We start from the raw sequence: 27,241 nt of genomic DNA, 5'->3' as shown, positions 1-27,241 counted from the left end.
CATGTGTGAAGACAGGAGCAGAGATGCACACAAGTGCGTGTACGAAGACATAAGTGTAGTTAGTACCTCATTATGAGACAAGCATGCACCGAGGCGCACCAGTTCACAGAAGCAATAGTGAACTAACACGCATCCGCAAACTGTAGTTTATACCTGCTCAATCTACCGGTTGAAATCTGACTTTTATTATTATTATTATTATTATTATTATTATTATTATCTGACTTTTTTTGTCCTTGTGTTTTGCAAGGCGATCCCCCAGAAACGTAGTGGTAGTTTTTTTCTGTGGTTGTGAGATGTGAGTGTTGTGACTGTGGGTGACACAGGAGGTGGACGGAGCGGAGCTGGGGGGCGCTCTGTTCTGCTCAGAGCAGGACGCAGGAGACGGTCGCTCTCCAAGGTTCTGAAAGTCGGGAGCGCTCCCTCCTCAGTCTCGCCTACTGGCGATTAATGCAAACCTCAACTGCAAAATCCTCTAATGACTGCCTTCATCCAGAAGTGCTTTGCTTCCCCCCACCCCCCTTTTTTTTTTTGCATAATCTTTCGTCTAAGTCATAGTGGATTTTTGTTTTACAATGCAACCGCTGGATGTACGCTCGCATATATGCGCAACAAGACCGACAGCCGCTGACCAACCTGCACCATTTGGATATACTGACTATACTCTGGATTCTCAAGGAACGCTATAAGGAGGATTTTAAGCAGTTTTCTCTTTCCCTTTCTTATCATTATTTTTTTGTAGCTCTGTGCGTCTGTGCCGCATGCTATTGGACGTGAACTGCGATATTGTCTCAGAAAGGTGAGTCGGATGAGGGTAATGATGACACAGACCTACTTTTTCGTGAATGTCACCGTCTTTGCATTTGGAAAGAGCGAAGGACAAAAAAGGCTGATCACTACTTGCTTTTAAACCCATAATCCACGAGGAAGGAGGGGAACAATAGTGTTTCGGGGAGCCTTGTGAATCTAATGCGTGGATGAGAGTGAAGTTTCCAATGGGCAAGGCGACTATCTGAGATCTGTTCCAGCAATCCGTGCTCTGGATTTTCTTGGCTTCACACAAAGAGGATATCAAGATTATTATTATTATTTTTATTTTAACCACGGTGAGTTTGCCTTATCGTTTAAAGTGCGCCACTGGTGTCCCTGAAATCCATCTGGCATTGTAAAATACGGAGCTCTAAATGCACAGGGATAGTTTTACTGCTTCTTTATTAAAAAATAAAAAAAAAAATAAAGAGGGTGGTGGGTTTTTAAAATGTATGGCTGCATGCTCAGCAGTGCTGATTTGGTTTACTATTAAAGCTAACACGAGCAAATACATTTTAAATGTGACAAACGGAACTACCTGTTGTTTATGGTCCTTTATATAAAGTTCTCCATTTTTTTTTTTACCTCAAATTGGTCGACCTTTTCAGAATCTGGAAAATAAAACACTCCACCCACTTCAGTAATGAATATCACAAGCCCTTTCCTCTGTTGTTCTGTTGCTGCTCTTGGTCCTACATCTGCTGCTGCACTATAACAAACCTGTTGAACAGTATACGCTGCCAGACAACCGAAACGAAAACTGCTTTTCATCTTGTAAAATAATATCTTTGATAAAACTTGTTGCAAGAAAAAAAAAGTACATCGCAAGGTGAGACAGGGTTGTGAGAATGCGCAAAACAGCAGCAGTGAAATCACCACCCCATGCCATGATTATTATCTGTGTATTTATTTATTTAATTTCTTTGTTATTCCACTGCAGAACATCTCTTTCGGATACACGATGACAGCAGCGATAACGATGATGGCAATGATAAAGACCTGGTCGGATCCGGAGAGAATACCCGGAGTTTAGAGATGTCATCCACGCAGTCGTGTTGAATGTGGATGTTAACGCCGCGGGGAAGGATGGGCCCTCTCCTCTCGGCCGCCTCCGTCCTCCTCCTGTTTCCCCTCCTGGTCCTGAGCGTCGCGTCTCCGGCCACGGTTGGCAACCCCGAGGATTACGTCGCCGACGAGGCAGAGCGGACCGCCGCGGATAACATCGTCTTTGACGACTACAGAGGGAAGGGGTGCGTGGACGACAGCGGGTTCGTGTACAAGCTCGGGGAGCGTTTCTATCCGGGACACTCAAACTGCCCGTGCGTGTGCACGGAGGACGGGCCCGTGTGCGACCAGCCCGAGTGCCCGAAACTGCACCCGAAGTGCACGAAAGTAGAGCACAATGGATGCTGCCCCGAGTGCAAGGAGGTTAAAAACTTTTGCGAGTACCGAGGGAAAACGTATAAAATCCTGGAAGAATTCAAGGTAGGCCATTGTTGTTTGAGTTTGCGTGTCCTTGCACACACCCACAAGGTAAACTGTTGCAATTCCAAGCACAGAACCTGGATGCATTTTGTTTGCGTTGATTTAAATAACTTATGCGAAGCAGATACACGCATCTGGCATAACATTGTGGCCACCTGTCTCCAACTCTGACTCACTGAGGCATGAACTCTAATGACCCCTGGAAGATTTATTATGATACATGACACCGAGATATTAACAGCAGATGTTTTAAGTCTGGTAAGCTGAGAGGCAGAGGCTTCATGGCTTGATCTTGTTTGACCAGGACATCCTTCAGTTGCTCCGTGGGATTAGAGTCTTGGGAATTCAGAGAACTTGTTGCCTTTGAGGCACATTATCCAGACCACCACATAAAACTGTTTCTATTGAAGGGTGCAGGCCTCCAACAAAGCTCTTTATGCAATAATGTAGGCTAGGGATTTTCAATCTTTCCCATCCAAAGAGGAATTTCCACCCATGATCCAGTTAAATAAAAATTGCCTAGAGCTGCCAAAGTTGCACGACTCTTTAGAAAAATAACTTGTCATTTTTTATAAAAATCCACAATAGAACATTTTATTTCCATTTTTAGGTTTTAAAATAAAATAAGAATAAATAAATAAATAAAAAGAGGATGAAAACATTTTCTTCTATGGTATATTTTTGGAGACCTGGTGACAAGGAAAAAAATGTAAACAAATTTCTTGCAGTATTAGTCTCATTCTGTTGTGGAAATTCTTTACAAATGTGTCATGACAGCGCAAGGAAAAACCAAAACCGGCATTATAGCTATCACTATATTTAAAGATATTGTTTAGTTTTTGCCATTTCGTGCACTCTTGCACCAACAAAGACGTTCCCCGCTTTGTCTAAGCTGAAATGTTCACCCACATAGATCTATCACCCTCATTATTCTCCACTGGACATGACACAAGATGAATGATGACCAACAGTTGACCCAACACTTTCAATTAAATTTTAATAAAAAGTTTAGGTAGAATAATTGGTTAGTGATGTTACAATTTCTCATTCTATATTATATTTACAAATTATATATGCTAAGTATAATGGCTGATACTCAATAACCCCCAAAATTAAATTTCTTTTAATTCTGTATTTCACATTAAAAGTAAAGAGCGATTCTGTCTCCCAACACCCACAGACATAATTATAGCATTTAGAGGGCAGAGAGTCAAATTGCTTTCTGAACATGCGCTACAGTGTTTAAGATCTGATCTATACAGTATCATCTGATAGGTTTACTCACTGGTGGAGCTAAACTTAAATATAAATACCTCTAATGATGGTTGTGGTTATTCGGATTGAATCAGTTTTACTGGAAACAATACAAATAGCCCTTCCTGGACCAGCATATCCATAATAAACTGATAAACTATTTCTAACACAAACAGATAACACTTGTCATTAATTTTATATCAGCTGGCGTGTTCTTAAGTTCCACATGCCAGTAAGGGAATATTCTTAGCGTGTATTCATTTTTAATGTTTCCGTCTTACAAGTTGTTCACAGAAGCCACCCATGTGAATACGCAGACCTATTCAATAAATGACCCCAGAGAAGGTTAGCCATTTAAATTAGATGCATTTGTTTAGATGAGCCTTTATGTACTGTAACTGTATCATCAAACTTTATCTTTGGCCGAGGACACCAACAAGGCTGCCACCACCCAGTGTGATTCCACCCCTATCAACCGCACACTGGACCATCGCTGCCACACCGACAGATCCTAAAACAGAATCTTCATGCGCTGTTGCGTGGACACTGAGTCATCGCTCTTGCAGCAGGTCTCTGCCCATCACGCCAGCGTCTCTGCAGTTGTTATGGAGCATGACAGCACGGTCTGATTAAAAATGACACCAGGGGTATGACAACTACAGTCTGTGTTTAAACTGTTGCTGCCCATGAGGAGACCTCCTAGTTTCAGCTCCCCGCAAGTGCATCCAGGCTGGGAGTGACTGAAATAAGATATGACACAACATGGCCCAAACAACAAGCTCCATAGCTAATCGCAGATTTTAGTCATGTCTGAGCAAACAAATCAGTGCTCAGAGATAAGATTAGTGTATCTATCCCAGTTCACTCAGCCAAATACAGCAAGCAAACAATGGGAATAAAACTTCCCCTCCGCCCCCAAATATTGTTGTAATCTGAATTTATATCATGTAATTAAGATGATTGATGACTGTTTTTCCTCAAAATTGTCTCGTTAAGTTTCCACACACTTTAACTTTAAGATCGCACGGTTATGACAAGTACAACATCATGTACATTTTCAAATGATTGCTTAAGTGGATAGATATGAATAGACATCATTTCCACAGATAATTGAATGTGGTGTAAAGTTTTTATACTATAAGTCAGATTAGAAGAATGCTTTTCAACATTATGTTGTTGGCTGTCAACTCAAACAATATGTACCCTTTGTCTACGTCTCTAAAGAGCTCAGAGTAAAGTGGGGAAGCAGCTCTTATTATCCTCTGAATGAAACTAAAGCTAAGTGAGTGCTTGTAGCTTGGATATATTATTGAAGAGCATCTAACAGCTAGTGCTACTTGGGCAATGTGTTCTCTTGTTCACGTAAAACAGGGTCACAAGTTCCAGCAAAGCGGATTTGTGAATATTTTATGAATGTTTTCAACTCTAAACAATGTTAAAAAAAACAACAACAAAAAAACAAACACAAACAAAAAAGATATAGGGGAAAGAGATTAAAATTGTGTACATATACCCTTCTTTATTTTATCATTAATCTGGAATAATTATTCATTTTCTTACATGTGTGAATGAACACACATAGTTGATCTTTACTCATAGTCTGTGTGATATTTTAATGGTAAAAGTAGCTGCAAATAAATAGGAAAGTTTTCATCCATTTCCCATGTCTGCCTGAAGAATCATATTCTATTCCTCAACACAGACTGAAGTATGATGGTTAGCTACAAGAAATTGCTCTTTTTGATCTATTTTTTGTTGTATCTTGACCTTTCCAAAACAATTTTGTTGCTGCCTTTTTTGGTGGTGGAACAAAGTACTTTTTTTTTTTTTTTTTTTTTTTTTAATGGAGCATGATGGGGCTTTTTAATTGGAAATATATCACTTTATCAATTTGTTTTCTGGTTGTAATTCATAATGGATTAGCTTTAATTTTGGTTGGTTAGGGGGAGGTCTCACTCCTGGGAGCATCACAAATCACACAGTTGCTGATTAGTGTCACATATAACATTTTGTCTGGCTTTAGCTGTTGTCACTCAACTACTGTTTAATGTTTGCTAAGCAGTTAATAAAAGACAATGTTCGTGAAGCTCATATGAGAAGTACAGCTGAATATCATCAGCCAAAAATAAGAAGCATCGCTAAATTGCTCAGTTACCTGGCTTACAGAGGAATACATCTTAAAAACCAAATAGGTCCTATTACAGAGCCACAAGGAACTCCACAAGCTATTCCTGCAGACACACTAAAACTCCTAACAGGCATGTAAGATGAAAAGCACTTTCGATCAAACCCAGACTTCCCAACCACATCCCTTAATCTGTTTCTCATAATAGAATGATTCTGTGAAACAGACTTGTGCCAAAAGCTGAGGAAGGGTCTAATAAGACCAGAACTTTGTATTTGCCAAAACCTGTCAAAAATGTCACTGGTATGTTTTTGTAGTGGAATGCATTTAGCACAAAAAACTAATCGTAAATGGTCATATAATTTTTACTCTATGAAGGCAGTAAGAAGGTAAGCAACATCCTTCTCAAAAAGCTTTGGCATAAAAAGAAATTTGGAAATATGCATAAAATTTGAAGCATTTTCAGGATTGGTTCCATGTGTTAAATAGCTTGGGAACATGCTGGTCAAAAGGGAAACACTGAAACATATTACAAGCCAACGGCCAACACTATCAACGAATCTGAAAAAAGCGTGTTAGGGAAAACACCTGAAAAGCTTGAAGAAGGCTTAACTTTTTCTACAACAGCAACCATGTCAGCATATCTCACAGGTGTAAAATTGTACCAGGAATAAGTAGTCAGTTCCTTACTAGAAGAACAAGATAGCTTTGGGGGGAAAAAATGGCATTCATTTCTCTAATCTTTGCAACAAAAAAATCAAATAAATTTGTTGCCGTATGATTCAGAGTAAACAGAAATGGATACAGAAACATGAGGCACAATAGCGGTGATTTCGTCAAACAACACTTTAGGATTTCTTTTGTTTTTTGATATGGATCTAGAACATGTTTCGATCTGGCCTTTTACCTTTTTCTGTAATATACCGCTTGTTTTAATAGATGCCACTTGATTTAGAATGGATGAGCATTTTCTGTTGAAGCACTGGATAATAGTGTTTACATCATTTCCATCGGAAAGCTGAGAATTGTCAAACATGACAAAGAACCTTTCAGAAGAGTTCTCAGTTATTATGAAACCCTGGGTTTTTAATTTCAAGAGTATTTACTTAAAGTTAAGGTCAACAAAGAAACAATTATAATCTCTCAATTGTACATCCTACACAGATATATTGGTAATGTTAAGGCTCCAAACAAAGGAGACGGTCCAGGCCATGACCTTTATTATATGGGTTGGCCCAGAAACATGTCAGAAAAAAATCAAAAGAATCAAAGATAGATTCAAATTTCAGCTACTGATGAGGCAACACCAGTATACATGTTGAAGTCCCCATGAATTTTAATACTCTCCAACTTAATCATACAAGACAACAAATCTGTAAAATTTTTAAAAGCACAGCGGCAGGGCCAGGAGAAGGATAAAATGAGATACAATAAAACGTGTTAGTAATCGCTTGCAAGTTGAATCAGACTAGAAGAGCCAAGGACGAGGGCTGTCGTAGTTTCCCAGAGTAACCAGCAGCAAAAACCAGGGATGCCTCCAGTCTAACAAGGGAATCTCTGATGAGGAGGCTCACCTCATCTGTACCTGGATGCCAGCCCTACACCCTTATACGCTCTCTTTTACTTTTTTACTCTTAGGAATACTGCAGGCATATTTCACGAGTAATAAGAAGTATTCAGGTGAGGAGGACAAGAAGACTAATGGGTGATGGAAATGTTTCCTTATAACTCTAATCATCAAAACGTCACTCCACAGACTTTTTGATGTGGAGGAGAGAATGGTCATAAACATCAACAGTAGATATAGTTGAAGGTTAGGGCTGACATAATAGCATGGAATACAAAAACAATTAATTACAATCGTCCCAATCGCAGTCAGGCAATGGTAACCAAAGTGTCCAAAGAAAAGAGATTGACTAACTGATAAACTTACTGTATTTCAACTTTGTGAGCTAATTGCAAAGCCTTTTACCCACACCCAAATTGTTCAACAATACAGTCAATGTTCTTGCAACACTAAGTCATAACTACCAAACAAGCAAATGAGGATGATTTTTTTTGTTGTTCAAACCTGAATGAGTAAATAGTTATCACAAGTGCATGGATGCATTGCTAAGAAATACTTCTTGAATTAGCCAAGCTCACCAGAAGCACAAAAGAATCTGGATTATTTTGCAAAAATTGAAGCTTTCAGAGTCTGAACACAAAAACAAGGATTTGACTAAATCTTTGTTGTGTCTGAGAGTGGATATAAAATTAACATTAAAAAAACCCAACAGAAAAACACATGCATCATAAAGAATAAGAAAGAGCAAAGAACAAGAATATCACCGATAATCACGGAAAGTAGAATAGATAAACATAAGATATAAAGGATAAATAGGCCAAAATTGATCTCTGTTGATCAACGTTGCACTATATCTGTCGCACAAACCACATGCAGAACATTTCATAACATATTTGACTTCATTTCAGTCAAAGATGAAATCAGGCCAAAGCTAGAAACCCTCTGGAAGATGCTGAAACATTTTCCATTAATTAAATTTTCTTTGCATTACATGGCACTGAAACAAACTGAAGCAGGCATGTGCGTGCACTCAAACTTCAGCTAAATAGGTCAGTAGAAAAGCATCATTATTCACAATGTTCCGACTTTTTATGAAGAGTCATGCATTTTTTTTTAAAAAAGTAGGCCAGAGTTTATTCTCTACTTCATTAACTTGTTTTAGATATTTTTTCTTAGAAAGTATTCCTTTTCTTCTCCTAGACTATTGTTGTTTCCACAACACTATCATCGACAGTTTTACTAACAATTGATGCCCATGCCCTTCAACTGTTGACGTCTTTTCCGGCTTTAATTTGAACTCGCTTTGCTAAGCAACTACTAGGTATTTCCAAAACATTTAAAATGTGTTTATCTGGTGTCATCATTCAAGCACAACAGTACAATATTGTTAGTTCCAACCAGTTCAATTGATACTTTGTATAATTTATATTTGATTACCTTTTACCTGTGGAAGCTGAAAAAAAAAGACATATATTTTGGGTAATATAGATAGCTGATTGAGCTCTCATTAGCATGCTAGCTTTGGTAAAAGGTGTGTGGCATCAACCTCTTTAAAATCAATGTGCCTAATCTGTACTGACTGGTGTGTTAGTGTGTCAAACCAAATCCAGCTCAGGCCTGCATTGAGATGCAAGGCTTCAGATTTTATAAGTACATAAGCCCCCCATTTTCATGTGAGATCAAGTCCATCAATAGAGCATTTCACCTCCATGTTAACCTTGACCAAGGGCCCACAGAATGAAAGAATCATTCGACACATTAAGGGTTAAAAACAGTTCAGTTGGCATGAGGAAAATAAAGAGCAATCATGTACAATTTTTATGGTATCATATCAAAACCTGCAGCATCTTTACCCACTTTAATAAGACTGTGTGTCTTTAGTGAGAGAATGAAAGTCTTAGAACCCCACAGTGTTAAAGGAAAGAGCATTAGTATCTACTAAGGAGACTCCTGTTTAGGGAGTATGAAAGGTTATGCATTGCCGGTCTTATTAGCCTTCCTTTATTGTAACTAGGCTGTGTTTTGCATACCATATTCAGTTTATGACATAGAGGGGTAACAAAAGAGTTTTTGAAAATCTTAAGTCAAATGTATGGTATTTGTTTTGTGTGCTGTTGGGATATTTTTATATTTATTTTATTTTTTTCACATTTTGTAAGATTGTCAAATGTGGTATAAAGGCCAGTTTGGTTCTAACACAAATGGTGCTTTTGGGGGTGAGTCTCTCCTTCGGTACTCTGAAAAGATTATAAACTACCGAATAAATCAGCCATTAGAATTCATTTGGGTCTTAGGGAATGCATGTTTAGTTTCGGTTTACTGGCTTCAGTTTTGATCAGTCTAAGTATTTTTGATTTTTTTAAAAATAGTGTAGACTGAAATAGACTGTAATATTCCTCTCTGTCTCACTCACCTGAGAGAAATTTAACATCAAATCTTGAATCACAACCATTTTCCCCACACTGGTGCTGGTTAATGGATGTTTCTTTACTTTGAGTATAGAGCAAAACAAAATTTAAGAAGGTATTACGCATACTTTTCATTATTACTTGATTCACTAGTATTCAGCTGCAAACATCAAATGTTTGCAGTTGAATACTTGGAATTTGTAATAGATTTATCAGTATGTATTATTCATAAATATTATCAAGTCTACCTCTTCAGGAAATCATTTATCGTTTATTTAACCAGTGGAGAGCTAAAGGTAACCTAATTGTTGAACAAATATCTCTATGGTTTTGTATGTAGTTTCCCTGATTAAATGTTCACTATACAAAAACAGCTTAGTTTCATGGTTGAGAATGTATAAAGTATAAAATGACTAAAAAGAAAAGGCAGGTTGCAGATCTTATGTCCTCATGTTCAACAGATTAGAGCATTCAATATTTTTTTACACTGATTTTATTTTGTGTCCCTCTTTTGGCCTACACTTTCAAAATCCACTGTACTGGGGTTAAAGATAAATATGTAGTGTAGTTATATATAAAATAAGAAACTTTTAGAAGCGTATTTGTGTACAAAGATAAAATGCTTGCCACTTCTTTCTTAGATTTTTTTTTATATTGTTTATTTCCTTTTAACTCTTCTTCCAGTTTCTTTTTAAAGTCTGTTTGGCTGTGAACACAACAGTTTGACCTCAGTCACATGAAATAAGTCTAGATTTTGCTATGATTTTTATTTTTATTTTATTGGGATGTCTTTTGAAGTTTTGCTTAAACTAGCAAAACTGGTAAAATTCAGTACAACCTGCATCGGCCTTCCTCTTTCATAAGATGTTTTACTTTTACCTGACTGAATTTGATCATTAGAAATGCAAGAACATACTAATCTTTTTGTGATGTCTTTTTGTTCTTCATAGTTGTTCTAAGAATAACAAAGCTTTACTGCGCTTATGTAGGCCTTAAAATTCAACACATACAGTTGTCAGAATACATCAAAAACAGAAGCCACACACCCACGTATGGATGTGCACACTCATCACACATGCCAGTCGTTAGTAACTCTTGTTTATCAAAAACATTTGCGAGAGTACATCCATAAAGGATGTAGCAATGATTGCTGAAATTGATTTTCCTCTCCAATTTGCCAGAGGCAACAATAGTGCCAATAAGTGCAAAACAATTTTGTCACAAAGAATGGTTTATTTATTTGAAATGTTGGCACCTGTAGTCAGAGTTCAGTGTTTTTGGGAGAAAATGTGTCATTCTACCTCTTTCCATGCGTCCGTAGACCCTGTAAAATATATTTTTAAATACAATGAAAGCAAGCTGTTTGACTGTCAAACTGTCACTCCTATTAAATGCATGAGTAAGCTTCCTGTGACTTTGCTGTCCAGCTTAAAAGTTTGACCATTGCCATTAACATTTGCCCCCAGCTGAAAGTTATTAGACCTTTTATTGCCCTGTTCCCATTTGTCTAAGTGTGGAATGGAAAGCATGACAGCCAATTCGCTCTAATACCCAGCCAATAAAAGTGGGAACAAGAGAAGTGTTTTTTTTTTTTTTTGTTTTTTTTTCACCTCAACATCTGGCAGCACGTCTAAATTTGGTGCAACTGCTCCATTTTCCTTTGTGTGTCTGGGCTTAGGCATGACTGATCCTCTTCACGGTAGACCTCATACAATAGGACTTGCTGAAAGCATCAGACGCCAGAGACTACTGACAGGGATTTTCTCCAATGTTTTATAGGCGCACAAAGTAGTGCTGATGTCGAATTCCATCTTTCATGTTCCATTGCCTATGAAGCATCTGCAGGCTTCTACCTGAGCTGTTTGACACACCAATTTCACCAGATTAACCTACAAAGAAAATGTCACCGCTTTAAGGATGTTTGATGCATGATTTTTAAAGACCACTAATGATATGAAAGAAACTACGTTTTTATTCAAAGGGAGTCGAGTCGTTTTTTTTTTTCCTTTTATAAAACACGACTAAACCTGAGGATTACTGCAGACATATCAGGATAAAAAAAATGAATAAACTCAATAATCATAGCGCCTACATCTGTGTTGAAGCAGAGGAAACCATCTTCAAAATGTCCCTTTAAGTTTGAACTGAAACTAGTAAAGCTGATCTTTTTATTAATATCAGGCTTTTCAAAATGTCCCTGGTGTCCTTAATTAGTCCAGCCAACTTATCCCATGCCATTCTCATTCTTGCTCTGACTAAACTCTTTGAGCATTTGAAATTATTTAATTCTCCTTGTAGCTGATGTAATTCAGCTAATTTTAACTTCCCTTGTCAACAATGATAAAACATGACAAGAGGACTTCATTGAGCCAAACTGTTTCGCAAGATTTCTGCGCACATTAGCATATTGTTGAGATTCATCTCCCTTCTCGTTCGTTTGTTTGTTTGACCTCCCACATGTCGAGCACAGCAGTTTTCTGCCTACACAAGAGTTTGTTCAGAAACCATGAAAAATGTTTGTGCTTAGAGGTTTGAAATATCTCTTAAAATTGAAATAAACCAGACTGTACCAGAAAAAAAAAGTAGTCCTTACAATCTTAATATGTGCTATGCAAAAATATAAAACAGTGTTTATGTTATATTACAGGTTTAACAGCACAGCAGCCATTAGGTATGTGTCTTTAGTTTTGGGATAATTGACGGTTTTTCCAGAAGCTTGGGTTTACTGTTGTTTTGATAATGTTATAATTCTAAGTCAGATCTGGCTTATAAATGCTTGTGCAGATATTGATATTTTAAGTTGTACTTAAACACTCAAATATGCAGCGGAGATCTTTTTTTTTTATTCTTCTTTGTCCAATTCAGCTGGCAGCTTATGGTTTTTCTTACATTTCAATTATGCAAATAAAGGATGTTTTTAAAGGCCTTTTTTATATCCTGTCTTATAAGTGGCTGATTAAAAAAAAAATGCTGTGCATTCAATTCAAATCAAAAATATGATATCTATACCAAAGGGAAGTTAAATGTTGTTGTATCTCATATGATCCAGTTATCTTTCAAGAGTCGTTGTGGATTGTGATTCTGTGGGCAGAAATGATCCCCAGTAGCAGTCAGTCTTGGAAAAAATCTGAAGGCGCCTCACTGAAGACTGCTGCTGTGTAACAGTCACATGACTGTCATGACATGCTAACGCTCAATTCACGGGTAGCAGAGACCATATTATTTTACAGTGACATGTCCAGGATGACACAATCAGTTAATGGCAAACAGTCATTTTATCTAATTTGCTTTCGCCACTCCTTTTTTAAATCTCTCTGGCTGTGTGCTTAGAAAGCCTGGCAAAGAGACTCTGGCCATTATGATCGATGGAGGAGATGGTCGTAGTTCAAGAATGATTTGTGCTTCAGAGATGTTAATCAGCTGCTCCCAGTTGTAAAAACAATGTCTTGTCGGCAAAGTTGCGCATCGCAACAGGTTTTAAAGGAAGAAAAAAATGTAAGAGCAAAAATGTTTCTACTTGCACAGCATCTAAAGCCAGAGGGAATAATTGTCTAAAAGACCAATGCATCAACCAAGAAAAAAAAAAAAAATCATGAGCCTAAGTCTACAAAAAGGACAAATTAAAACAAACATACCAGAGATACTTCAAGTTGCTCCCACCATGAGTAGCACGATTCTAGAAAAAACATTGATTCAAATGCATAAAAATAAAGGGTATTTTAGCATGCCAGCTGTACCTGAATGCTGTTCGGAAAATCCTCTCTCATCTAAGAGGATTCCTCCTCTTCTCAGCTAATTGGATGCTGCAGGTTGCCAGGTGGACATCAGCTGATTTTTCTGAAGTACCAGAGATACAGTCACCTCGAGGTAGCGTAGTTCCAGGCGAGTTATTCATTTAAGTGCAGAGTAAGCAGTATAGTATGGATGCCGAAGGATGCGTACGGCCACATAAAGTTTTGGTTCAGCCCACCTTATGGCCCATGAAAATCCTAATGTTCCAAAACAGCAGAGTTAATTGAGATCTGGGAGTCCTCCCGGTTTTATTTTAATGTCATTTTTTTAAAGTAGCACATAAACATTCAGAATGTGTTCAGGTATAAAACAACTTTGCATCTGTTCTGGATCCGCCCGTACTGAACAATCAGGGCTGTACCAGATATTTTTGATTGACGGCCAATAACAAACTTGTCGTTAATCCATTGTAACGTTGTTAAAATAATGTCATTTCCCTACTTTGTCAATAAGTCACTGTCTTTCCTAGTGACATAAAAAAAGTTTTTTTTTAAGGTCACTAAGCGCAAACTTCATTCAGTGAGCAAACTTTCAGGCGGTCTTAGAAAATTACTTTTCTAACCCAAAACCTCACCTGGGCAAACAACGGAAAATAAGTCACACTCAAAGTGCAGATATCTTACACTTGCTTTGTATTAAGCATGCTTTCAGTCTTTACAATAGATTTTTCACTCTGAAGGACAAGCAGCATGTAATGCCAACCAAAGGAAGCAGAAGTGAAATGCAGTTCAGAGCAAAGGTGTCGTCACGGATTATACATAATAACTGAAATTTGATCAGACTTTTCAGCGATATGGAAAATTAATACAAAGGCGCCCTAGAGTGCACAAGTTATTGGCGTTTAAAAGAATAAATTGAAGGAAATCATCTGAGAAGCTAAAATAAGGAGGTGTATGGACTGGAAAATTAAACAGAGGAGGTGTGAGACAAGGAAGACAAAAGCAAAGAACAGTAATTTCAGAAGCAATATCATCTGTGACTGACAATGATAGTGTATTTTCATTACAGTATGAGAGAGAGGACAACCGCTTGCAGTCTTTAGCACTTATAATAATTTGTTTCAAAAAGCTGTTTTCTTACACCTGTCATTTTGATATCTGCTTTACATGTATTTCAATATGTCTCTTGTCCTTGCTTATTTTACTTTTATGTTGTCTTTTACTAAGAGTAAAAATGTTTATACAGCTGCAGTAGTCTTAAAGATAATGTCAAAACTTCAAACAAGGGGAACATATTTCAACAGTGACTAAACGGCTTAACTTCTCTTTGCTTTATGTGGCAGGAAATACAAACTCAATGTGCAGACTGAAATAATTTCATTTCAACCAAGATGTTTATTTCTTAGGGGAAATGAGACAGGCATACCTCAAAAGAAAAATGAACAATGTAAAAGGATTATTTCAAGGGATTATTAACAAAGTGATGTATCTGTTCCAATTTACATTGTATTAAAAATGACGTGAAATAAATAGGAGCACTTTGTTGGCATTTCAGAACTCACACCCTTCTGGCATGTTGCTGACCAGCTTTTTGCTTTTTGTATTTTTGACAATTAATCTTGGGCGATGAGCTCCAGCTCTGGGGTTGGAAGGCCCCACGTGTTATCGACAAATTCTTTAGCTTCATCCACAAGATTCTTTAATCGGAAAGTCAGGATTCTGGATCTGTCTCTTCAAAACTGTTAATATTATTTTTAGTCAGAAAAAACACACTGGTGAAATGAAAAGTTTATCTTCCTCAATTCATTGACCAAAACGAACACAAAAGCCCAGCTCATGTTTTCCAAAGTAATCATCTTGATAATCCCGAAGACTTTTGGAAAAAAAAATATTCTGCAGACTGACTAATTTAAACACAGTATTTCAGAGAAAAGGAACATCATACTTAAAGTAAAACATTATGTAAAACAGTAAAACAGTTAGTGTGATCATCTGGGGCTGCTTTGGTGCTTCAGGTCACACAACACTTATGAATAGCTAAAGAAAAACTAAATTAAAATAATATGATGTACATTAAGTATAATAAATAAAATGAAAACTGTTTCCAGGTAATCTACAGTACTACAAGTCACACTACTTTGGAGCCACATAACAGCCAACGCCTTCTTATATCACCCAGTGGGCTTCTGGATGTCTTCTTTAGAAATGAGCTGAGCTTAAGAGTAGAAACCATGGTCACACTGTGGTTTGGGACATCAATTTTCGCCGTATGGTTGGACAACAACTACTGGTTTAGAAATGTCTATCTTTCACAGTTTATTTATTCTTCAAACAAAATATAGGGTTTTTTAAGTTCATATCAGTTAAAGCCCCATGACTGACAGTTCTATAAAATAGAAAATCTCTTACCAGCCATGAAATTGGCTTGTAGTGACATAGGAGTACATTTCTGTTTAGGCTGGTTTCAACACACTGGAGACAGTATAGCATCTCTCTGTGACAGAGATGCTATCCCTTTAGTGGGAGACTTTTTTTTTTTTTGCACACTTTAAATTATAATTCTGTTATTCATTTTTTGTCTGTTCATATATTCCTTTGATTTTTTTTTTTAATTATTTTTATTTGTTATTTAGCCATTAAGTTCTAGCTTGGATTCTTTCCAGAGATCATGTCTATAATGGTGACCGAAACCAAAAATGAAAATAAAAACAACCAAAACTGTTCAAGCACTACTATTTCAAAGACAAAAATAAGAATATGGTTGTTGTATGCATTTGTATTCAGTCTCCCTAAATCAGGACTTATACCCCCGTCTCTACAAGCTTGTAAGGTTATTTCGCTGTAAGGTCGACTACAGTTCAAGTCATATTTCTCAAGCCTTTTACAGCATCTTTTTTTTTCTCCAGCATTGGGTTTTTATTTATTCAGTAATTCTGTCCAGTTTCCCTGTTTTTGCCACAAAAAAAAAAGCCTCCCAAGAGCAAGATATTGACACCACTGTGCCTTATGGTGGAGATGGTGTTTGGTCAATGTGTTATGAAGTGTTCATTTTCTGTCACACATAGCACCTTTGGTCTTATTTGACCAGAGTGCCTTCTTCTGCATGTTGCTGTGTAACCTACATGGCTCGAAGTACTCTGCAAACAGGACTTCTAACACATTTGTTTTTGCAGCTGCTTTCTTCCAGCCAAACCTCTATAAAGGCAAATTTGTGGACAGATCCCCCCACCTGAGCTGTGGACGTCTGCACATCCTGGATCTTGCTTCTTTGATCAATACTCTCCGTACCGTTTCTGTCATTTTACCGTCATAATCTGTACATTACAATATTGTTTAAGGGTTAATTCATTTCTGTAGATTAGTTGCACACGGACTGAGGTTTTCTGACCCTTAGATGTTATGATTTTTGTTCTTACAGCTAATAGAAACACAATATTTGAGATAAGACTTTTATATCCAGGGAAAAGTATAATGTTTAATACTGGAGCTACAAGGACATACATAATGTAAAATACACACAGAATATAAAACTGGTGTTCACAAAAGCAAAGAAGCAAGACCCTAGAGATAGAAAGTTTTTTTTTTCCAACAAAAAAGATGACTTTAGACTTATAACTACAACCACATGACAATACAGTCATAATGCACAAGGACATAAAGAGCTAATTAAGTCTCATTGAAACATTAAATCACTAATTTACATAAACCTGTGCTGTGCAGCTATTGCTGCAGTTGCTTGCATTTTTAGCAATTTTGTGGGAGTTACAGTATCTGACATAGCTGATGACATAAACAAAATGAATAACTCATCAATCCCCAAGCACAGTGTCAGTGCTGCAACATGGTCATTTTCTTGCCAACGGACTTCTTGTTGCCAAAGCTAGCAGCTGTTTACCCGATGATGACAGAAAATAGGAGTAAGAACAAGCCTATAATTGCAATAATTCATACCTACACATTTAAGATCCATTTATTCAATGTATTAAGCCAGGTCAGCTAGAGAATTCGCTGCATGTGAAGTTTATTCGGCCTATAAAGCGTATGGCTATACACTCTAGCCTTTTGTTTTCTTCTTTTAAGTTTATGTACAAATGTTATCTGAAACTTAATTTAATATAGTTACAATTTTCTGATTAAACCATTTTCTACCATTTTCTACTGCACTAAGTATTCATTTAGAAGAGCAGCAGTTTGCGGTCAAGAGGGGATACTTAAATTGCAAAAAGTATTCCCTCTTGACCGTTTCCACATTTTGCCAGATTCAAACGAAAAACTTAAAATGTATTTAACTGGATTTAAAGAAGTAGACCGAGACAAACATGATGGTGAAGTGGAAGAATACAGTCCCCCCCCCCACTTGCTTAAGCCTACTTTTGAAAACAGGGCCTGGTTTTTCATAACACTTCACACAATTAGCACAACACTGCAGATTATTAAAATGGAAGGCTTCCAAAACCTCCACCATATGATTTGACTCTGTTTGATTCAGTTGAACACTCCCATGTTTATCTTAAAGCCTCTTTAATATTTATGCACAGAAAGTGTAAAAATAATTTCACCATCCCCACATGACACCAGTTGTACAGACCAGTGGATTTATTTGCCTCACAGTTTACTGTAATGGACCAAGTCCAGAAACATATATGACAATAAGATCCACATCTATCCACCTAGTTGGCCACAGTGCCTTGACAAATTTCCAGGCAATGTTTTCATTAGCAAGGCAAAGTCCCTTTGGTTTGCAGCAGTCATAATATTGTAGTCTGTTCAAAAATGTAAGAATGAGGTCAGTGTTGTAAGGACCAAAGTTGGCATGACAATAGAGGACGGCTTTCTGTGTTAGGTCTGTACAAAGGGGTAATGTTACCCAGGCTTCTTGGCCCTGACAGTGACAGAAGCCCTGTGGCCAATGATACTCCTTCATTAATCTCCATGTTTATTTTTTTAAGATATGTTATACTGTCTAGTGACCTGATTTGTGTGTCCCTAGCTATTTAAATATGTATGTGCACACCTTGCGGCAGTGTTTTAACAATTGGATCATATTGGAAGTAACATTATGACTGATTTCAGTGTCAAAGCCATACAAGCTCGTTTACTATTTTGCAGGGTTTTTGATACTTGACTGTTCGACTGTCTTATGATTTGCCTCAGCAATCATCTAAAACTGCAATTATTCAGAGTGTATTTAAAACTTTGAACAAATAATACTCTTAAAGCATATCATTAGCATTTAACTCTACTAGAGAATATTTAACAAATCAGTTTTTGCCATAGATTCGCAACTGGATTTGACTGAGTCATTGCAGCATAAGATTATCCCTTGGTCTAAATTATTCAATTGTAGCTTTGACTGTTTTGGCTTGTTCACCTGTTGGAAAGGCAACAGTCTAAAGTCTGTTAGAGTTTCTGGTTTTCTCCCAGTGACACACTGTATTTGTCACCATCTCTTTTCCCAGATCCCCTATTCTTTTTTGAACAAAGGGATTCTCACACCGTTAAGGCTCCCATATACATTAATTTACACATTAAACAAAACGTATCAGATACTTGCGATGTACAAGGGAAATAATATGTTTTGTTGTGCAAACATAAAAAAGTGGCATGCCCGTATGTATTTAGCCATCTTTACTCTGACGCTGAAATGAAAAATCTGTGCAACCAGCTGTTTTCATATTTCACCTAATTTCTTCTACTTCCTGGTTATGCTCTAATTTGTATCTGTTTAATTAGTAATGTGTAATTTATTCTTAGTTTATATTCTGTTGGTCTCTGTGGAATTATCATGCAATAAAAATGCTCTAAGTATGCACCCAAAAGAAATGCATGTGCCTTTCCTAAAGGTTGTTTTGCCTCATGTGCAATAAAACGTTAGAATTTCTAACATTTTTGAACACAGCAGAAACTCTCTTGATCCAAAATGATTTTTTTTAATTATACTGAGTTTGTTGAAAATAGATCCTTGACTATCAATTGTGTTATGCCAGACAATCAAATGTTATTTCAAGGCTTTGCTTCACTCTGATTTCTACTGTTGCAGTAAAGAGTAACACAAAAACTGAGACACACACACAAAATAAAAAAAAAATAGACATTTTTCCTCACTGGTTTTTCCAGGGCTGAACAAAAGAATTATAAATTTGATTCGAGTATTCTTTTCTTAATTTATCATTTGCCTTTCAGAGTTCAGCAACCTTTGTTTTAATTGTAGCACACACTCATGCATGCCAAAAACACATTCATTAAGGTAAAACCAAATGAATCATCTGACCCAGATTTCCTCTCTCTTCCTCTGCCCACAGCCGTCGCCCTGTGAATGGTGCCGCTGCGAACCAAATAACGAGGTACATTGTGTGGTGTCCGACTGCGCTGTCCCAGAGTGTGTCAACCCTGTTTATGAGCCGGAGCAGTGCTGTCCCATCTGTAAACATGGTAAACATTCGTCTTGACATTCTCGGGAAATCGGCGCGCATTAGATTTCTTTAGAGTTATTAGGTTTTCCTTAAACCAGTGAGAGCAAGTTTATCTACATCGTCACCAGATGATTTTTATGCCCTTAGAAGATGAGGACGTAATTGATGTTTTATGTATTAAAATTATTACCTTTGGCCTACAAGACTCTAATGAGCAGTACTAGTTTTAATTATAAATGACACACTAAGCAGAGTAAACATTAGCCCATTGATTAAAGGCGATGGTACGAAGGACTAATGGGTCCTTGGAGGGCTTTTTATCTGCAAGCGCCCAGGCGCCCTTGTCACATACAGCCAATCTCTAAATTAGAATTATAGGATTCCAATGGTTCATTGACTATTTTTAAGGCGAGGTGGGTGGCTTCCCTTAGCAAGTTCCAATTCCTGAGGGACAGATGGAACTTTATGACTAAAGTCAAGCTGTTGGAACCATCGCACGCAAAGGGCACTTTGGGTAATATCAAATTCATAGCCTGAACACGATGCTGCATTCATAAAGAGAATGCGTTTGGAACTAAAATACATACAGGTGCATTTGAAAACCGATGCTTCCGTAGCAGTTGACCTGCATTTCGTCAAGACAGCCCACGTTTCGTTTTACACTAAGTATTTTGTTTATGTCCATTGTGTGTAGTGATAATCCAACACATCTTTTCTCACACAAAAACGCCTACAGTAACAAGGCTGCCGAAGCTGCTTGAGGAGATCTAATTCAGCCTGACAGGACACAATGACACCCTTGGCATTTCAGGGAGGGCCTGCTGTTTGCAGGTGCCCCAAGGGTGTTTGGTCAGACTCTGGGATACACATAAATCTCAATACAAGTGGAAGGCTTGGGGATGTGAAGAGAGGACAAAGAGGGGGTGATGTTTAGCTCTCACTTCTGGGCAGAGAACAAACAAGTGGGATGAAGACATGCTTGAGTCAAACCACCTGTCAGGGTGAGGCATGCATTTTTCTAAATAATTACACTGCTGTGCAAAACAGCTCAGTAAGCACTTTTTTTTTATTCATTAAACTATTTATTTGGCAGAGTGGAGCAAGACGTTTTTTTGTTCTGAGCAATATTTATGCATCCTTTACTATGGAAGATTTTTACCTTCTAGTTTGAGACCAGAGTCTGAAAGTATTTTTCAATTAAATGTTTGCTTGGCAGAATGTTGCTCTTGCCTTTGTGGCTTTTGAAGAGGCAAGAGAAGCATAGGATTCTCATAATACAATAACCTGTAACTATACATGGACAAGAAACAAAAGTAAAAATATAACATTATCTAATTGGTTTTGTATAACAGAAAGCAATTAACACTTGGTGAGATTGACGTGTAATGCTCCTTTAGTTTCCACACTATAACTGTCCACAGTTTTTTGCGAAGGCTGATATTTCAAAACATGTAACTTTGTCTATTTTGTAAGTTATGGAAAAGTGTTGGGCGTTGGGTGTTTTTTTTTTAGTCAGTTGACTAGCATTAGACAAGTGGAAATGTGGGTCCTTTAAAGAAAAGAAACAAAAATTGTGTCAATAGTTTAACTCATTGATTTGACGATAAGACACAGCAGTGGGTCCAAGAGTCATCCTTGTGAGCTAGTAATGATGATGCTGACCGATTAGAAACAACTACTTTAAGAAAGAAAAAAGAAAAAGAAAAAAGCTTCCCGTCATATTTTCAGTGAGACAAGAATAACAGTGTTGTAAAACAACAGCGTATGCTTTAAAACATTTTTTTAATCACCTACATCAGTATAATGCTGTGAAGATAATGTTGAAATCAGCCCAAAGCAGTAAGGTCAAACCATGGGTTATTTTAGAACTGAATGTTACCATACATCAAAATCTTTATGACAAAATTTTTAATGGATATGTCGGTTAATGTGGCAGTACTTGGCAGCCTCACAGAACTCACTTGCATATTTTTATATTGTAGTTCGGTGAATAAACTCTGCTTTTAATGATTAAAACTTATACTGGGATGTTGGCATGGCACCAATTGCTCCATTGACTGTATGTGGGGGGAGGGGGGGGGGGGGACAGCCATCACAGAAAAGCTCTTAGTGTTGTGAGGCAATGGAGAAGAAAGACTGTATTCAAGCTAGACACCAGAGGTGACATCGGTCAAAGATAACAATCCGTAAAACAATGAGAACAGAATTTGCTAACCGAACAGACTACACAATGCCAAAGGTATAAAAAAAAATAATGTGTAAAAACCAGGAACTTTATTTACCCTCAGCAAGTAAAGGACAGATCCAGGGCAGGTGTGACAGTTAGCAAATTGGAACAAATTAGGTGTGAAGGGGGAGCAAAAAGCAAGAGCAACATGAAAGAAAAGCAGGGAACATGCAATAAAAATGAATAACGATGACAAAAAAAAAAAAAGGAAAATAAAGAGGATTTCACCAAAACAGATCCAGACAAAGCACAATTAATCTAACTAGTTTACAAGAATTAATATAAAATTGGGCGCGGTAACCACAACCTGCAAAACAAATACAATTCCTCTACTTTTCACTCAAAAAAAAGAAGATATTGGTATTAGTAAATATTAGAATAAGAGAGGAGAGGTATTACCCTATTTGGATTGCTGTAATCCTACTTTATAAAACAGTAGACCCATGCCTGTGGGTCTCACTGTATTGCCACAGCTTTGATTATTAAGATGCAGAGCTTGAGCACATCTTTTATGGTTTTCTTTGCTAAAAACTATAACTTATCATTGTATAATAGGTAATATGTATTTAATAGTAATATATGTATTCATTCAGCAAACAGGTCAGGTAAATATGCAATTATTCTGCTCTCACAAATTGGCAACAACTGGTGAGCACTTAAGAGCAGCGATCAAACATCCTTTGTGGAGGAAAACAGGAAGCTGAACCTGTGTTCTTGTGTCCCTAAGCCTGTCTGGCTGTAAAATGTTAACACTTGGCAGCAGCACTGGTCACACTCAGCCCACATCAACCTCAACTGAGTTTGTCCTGTAACCTGTGCCAGCTGTCTAGAGGTAGATCAATGGGAGTTAAGACTTGGCAAGCACTTTCAGTGTCTCCTCTAAGCTCAGATCAAAGGGACCTTTACCAGGTCAACATCCTCCACCCAACCACCGAATAAGATTGAAATTATCTATGCTCAGGCGTAAGAGGAAGATGAGAACTCCTGGTAGACATTGTGTTCTTTTGGCTTACTGTTCAGGGATATTTACTTCATTTCCACCTGCTTTTTCCAAATATGACTTTAGTTTGAGGGAAACTATTGGACTGTTAGACTGCAAAAGTCTCATATTTCTTAAACTAACTATTAAAACATTTAGAAGAAAGTACAAACACAACATTTTTTGTCTAACATGAACAAGGACCAAGAGCCTTGAAGTTTATTTGTGGCTAACATTATGTACTGGATCTGGTGTGTTCAGGGAACCAAAACTGACTGACCTGTGGGTCAAAATTATTTTAAAGGAGTAGTGTATTACCCAGGCACATAGTGTCATTTTATAGCACTACCAAGTAACTATGTTACCTTCAGTTGGTATAAAATTGCTGTGTATAACAAACCTGACAAAAGAAATTTTGACATCTTAAAATGACCTCTGTACCTTTAAGAAACTCTGACACTCTCCGACGCATCCTTAAGCACGTCGTCACAACACTTCTCGTTATGCTGTTTACAACTTCTTAGGAGCGTTGGACTGAGAAGTAATTTGCGCGATAAGTTCAGCAGACCCTTAGTTCTACCAGGTGTTTGCTAATTGCTGCTGCCACTAGTCTGGTGGAGTTGTGTGGGGGGAGGGGGTCACGGGGAGAGGTGCTCTGTGAGGCGGAAGCTCAGCTGGAGACTGCAGCTCCGAGGAGGAGTGTTACAGAAATAGATATCCCTAAATAGCTGCCACGGGAGATTCAAGAATTCATGAAGCATGCATGAAAAAAATCAAAGCGCAGAAATGTTTTTGAAGAGGGAATAACTTCATAACATGAATAACCTTATAACATGAATCCAAAGATTATTTATTCACTTTGATTTTTGAAGTTACGGTTAGGGCAGAGGCCTGATGGATTACAAATATATATATTTTTAAGTTAATCAGTATCATATTGTTTTCATAACACAGCTACAAATAGACTTAGACAAACAGACTGACCACTTTGTTAGGTATACATTTTTAACTGCTTGTTAACATAATTAGTGAATCGGCCAATCATGGCACTTCAACTCAATGCATTTTGCTGGTGCCTGATGACTGGTCAGAGTTTTTAGAAAATGCCTTGTAGAAAAATCTACAAGTATATATGAAAATGACCCACAAAATAGCAACAAGTCAGCTGCATTGGTTTTATGCACCAATGATGTCAGATGAGAATAAACAGAAGGCTTCAGGAGTATCACACACGACGTAACAGAGCTAAAAAACAAAAATAAAAATAAAACTCATTTCATGAGTATATAATAAAGTGTTCTCCATTAACCTCCACAGTCACCACATCTTAATCCAAAAAAAATGCTTTCTTCAGAAAAATATTTCTGACACATGGTTTAATGTAAACTGTAAACCAGAACTAATTAATTAATTCTGACGTTAAAGTGGGGTCCAACATGGTACTAGCAAGATGCAGCTAATAAAATCGCTGGTGAGTGAAAACCTTTTTGTTTTTCTAAAATGGTTGAGGTTTCCTCCTCCAGCTTCCAGACATGTGGCAGGTACACGGACAGGAACCATGTAACTTTTCCAGCTGACAGCCATTTACACCTCTCACATTAGATTATCTCACAGTAAATCAGTTTTATAGGGACACTAAAATGACTACTGGCCCTGAAAGAGACTCTGTCTTCAAGAGTTATGACACATTTTGTTGTTTTTTTATAGCAAGTTATAGAGGAGTCTTCCCTCATGCAGGTTGTACAGAGCGGGATGCTGAGAGCAATCTCAAGTGATTGTCACACCATTTGAGCTGTTGATTACTTTGTTCAAATGAGCAAAACTAGGCAAATGCTGCACACCTTCTACTTATTTTGTCTCACGAGGGATGGGGAGAGATACCTTCAGTTCACCTTTAGGAATGGTAAGAAAATAACACAAACGGGGAAACTGCTCGGTTTTTACCTGTAACATCATGCAGGTCGCAGCAGATTTAGCCTACAAGAAAACACTGTAATCTTTAAACAGTATCTGCCTCTGTACCACAGCTCAGATTACCAAATACATGGGAATGGTGTGTGTTCCTGTGGTACACAAGCACATTTTAAAAAGGAATCCTATCAACAAGATGGAATCCACAAAGGTAAATCCTACTGAGCTTTAAGGATAAATCAGATGTCAAAATTAATCTGAGTACTTTATTGCCTTGCAAGTCTGTTCTTGCATTTGTAGGAGGGAAAAAAAAAGAAAACTATAAGGAGTTCTGTGGCTCTTTCATACAGAAGTGAAGTGATTAACACCAACCCTCCCTCTGCCCTCTCAAAGCAGCTTTCTCTCTCTTCCTCTGCCTCTCTTTGTGCACTCCAGCCTCTCAGTGCTGCCAAGCCAGCGCCTGGCAGGCTCCTCTGCTCGTGGCGCATTAGGATGCAAAGCGCTCCATGTCGAGGGAGAAGGGGAGACTAACAAAAGCGCTTTAGTGTTGCAAAAACAAGCCCATCGGTGCGTGCCTGTGAAAAGATCTGTGCGTCTGCTCTGACTCCCCTAACTACCCCCACCCCCTCACCCCCCAGTTCTCTGCATCACTCCACCACCCCTTCTGCAAAGAGAAAGCTCTCGGGGGAGATGCATCCATTTCTTGTCGTTCTCACTCCTCGTTTCCTGTGTTTCTACCTCCTTTTCCCTCCCCCCCCCCCACCTCCCCCTCCATTCCTTCTCATGCGGCAGGTCCAAATTGCTTTGCCGGAACGACGATCATCCCAGCCGGAAAGGAAGTAAAGGTGGACGACTGCACCATCTGCCGCTGCCACAACGGAGACTGGTGGAAGCCGGCGCAGTGCTTGCGGCGGGAATGTCTCAACGGCCAGTCTTCATAAAGAGAGACTCCACTGCGGATGGTGAATAAACTCAGGCGAAGCTCTGCCTACTGCGCCATTTTATATGATTGACAGGGCATGAGCACAATTCCTACAACAAAAAAAAAACAAAAAACAAAGAGTATAAAGAAAACCAGAGACAGTGTAGAATTGAAGAGATGCTCTCACGAACTTCACACAAATAAAACATTTTTTTGTCAGTGAGAAGATAATGGAACTTGTCACACGGCTGTTCCCGCCCTGCAGTTTTACTCGGCCTATATATTTTCAAAAGTTGACTCTGCTGCTTTCTCTCAGAAACTTTCTAAGCTTCTTGAACTCTTTCCTATCCACCGGCAATGTTGAACTGCTCATGTCAAGTTTCTGTATGTATGTCATCAGCTTGTTGTTACTATATGTTCTTCACGGCCACGCTGGTGTTGTAAAGTTCGAACAGCAAGAGAAAAAAAAAAAAAAAGAAAAAAAAATTTAAAGCACACTTTACTGAGCTTTTTTATGTTCTCCTGGTTATACTAGGATTACCACTGCAGATAAACTTGAGCTCCCCAACTTCCCTCCGAGAGCTTGTTTACAAAAGGCACATTAACGTTCGTCTTCATAAGACTTTTTAAAATCAATGTGGCTGTTGCTCATCTCTACCCTGTCATTGTCATATTTCATAAATCACAAAAAAACAGGTTTTTTTTCCTTTATTAGTATCCCATTACTTTGTGCCGTGTCTCTGTGTAAGAGCAGCACAAACTGAGGAGATCAGCATTACCACGTGTAGCTGAGGCGCAAGCAAGATGGCAGCCACTGCAACCCTTTTGATGAGCAGAAACTGCAGCCCTTCCTGACCAACTGGTTTCATTGTTTGTTTTTTTTTCATTTCTCCGAGCTCCAGATCCGCCAACTAACTAGCTGCTTGAACTTGTTATCAAAGCACTTAGCGAGCCAAGAGCAGCCCGCTTTAATTTTCCTTAATCAGGAGTATTCTGTAATAAATCATCCAGCTGGGTGCTTGGCGAAGCCTGCTTGCTGGGCACATTTAGCATGAACCGGCACACAAAGGGGGGGAATCTGCCCATGGTGAAGCGCTTTTAGGCAGCATTCACAAGTGTGATGTCCATGTGACGACGCAGCCGTGTCATTCATCCACTGTCTCAAGACATTTTTTTCGCTCTGCACTCACTGAGGCGCGTAAACCACATGCATAAGGCGCGCCGAGATACAGAGCTCTAAAATGTAACACTGATTATGACACAGATTTTCGCTCCACTCTCTCTTAAATGCACCAGGATGTCTCAGCCGGTGTCAGAGCAGCTGTGTGGCCATCGCAATAAAAAACAGCAAGGCTAATATATTGAAGTGCCTTACCAGGCACCATAAACATAAAATCTTTCACTTGATA

The 27,241-nt window shown here is 38.1% G+C and overlaps 1 protein-coding gene across 1 annotated transcript; it reads left to right on the top strand.

Annotated features, from left to right (window-relative positions):
- Positions 1–255: 255 nt before the first annotated feature.
- Positions 256–26,286, top strand: vwc2l (von Willebrand factor C domain containing 2 like). The gene is made up of 3 exons (XM_088001757.1): positions 256–2,295; positions 19,683–19,812; positions 25,703–26,286. Exons 1-3 carry the CDS (start codon positions 1,870–1,872, stop codon positions 25,849–25,851), a joined length of 705 nt encoding a protein of 234 aa, XP_087857883.1. The 5' UTR covers positions 256–1,869; the 3' UTR covers positions 25,852–26,286.
- Positions 26,287–27,241: the final 955 nt, after the last annotated feature.

The sequence above is a fragment of the Poecilia mexicana genome, unplaced genomic scaffold (assembly GCF_051168715.1).
Source record: "Poecilia mexicana isolate PSO_F unplaced genomic scaffold, ASM5116871v1 scaffold_2, whole genome shotgun sequence".
In the NCBI taxonomy this organism is placed as follows: domain Eukaryota; kingdom Metazoa; phylum Chordata; class Actinopteri; order Cyprinodontiformes; family Poeciliidae; genus Poecilia; species Poecilia mexicana.
Note: the sequence above shows the minus strand (reverse complement) of the source record. Positions and strands in the feature narration are given on the sequence as shown.

Excerpts from the sequence above, each read along its gene's own strand:
- vwc2l (XM_088001757.1), top strand. The coding sequence starts at position 1,870 with ATGTGGATGTTAACGCCGCGGGGAAGGATGGGCCCTCTCCTCTCGGCC. Across the intron at positions 2,296-19,682 it reads AAATCCTGGAAGAATTCAAG|CCGTCGCCCTGTGAATGGTG; the intron begins GTAGGCCATTGT and ends CTCTGCCCACAG. Across the intron at positions 19,813-25,702 it reads CTGTCCCATCTGTAAACATG|GTCCAAATTGCTTTGCCGGA; the intron begins GTAAACATTCGT and ends CTCATGCGGCAG.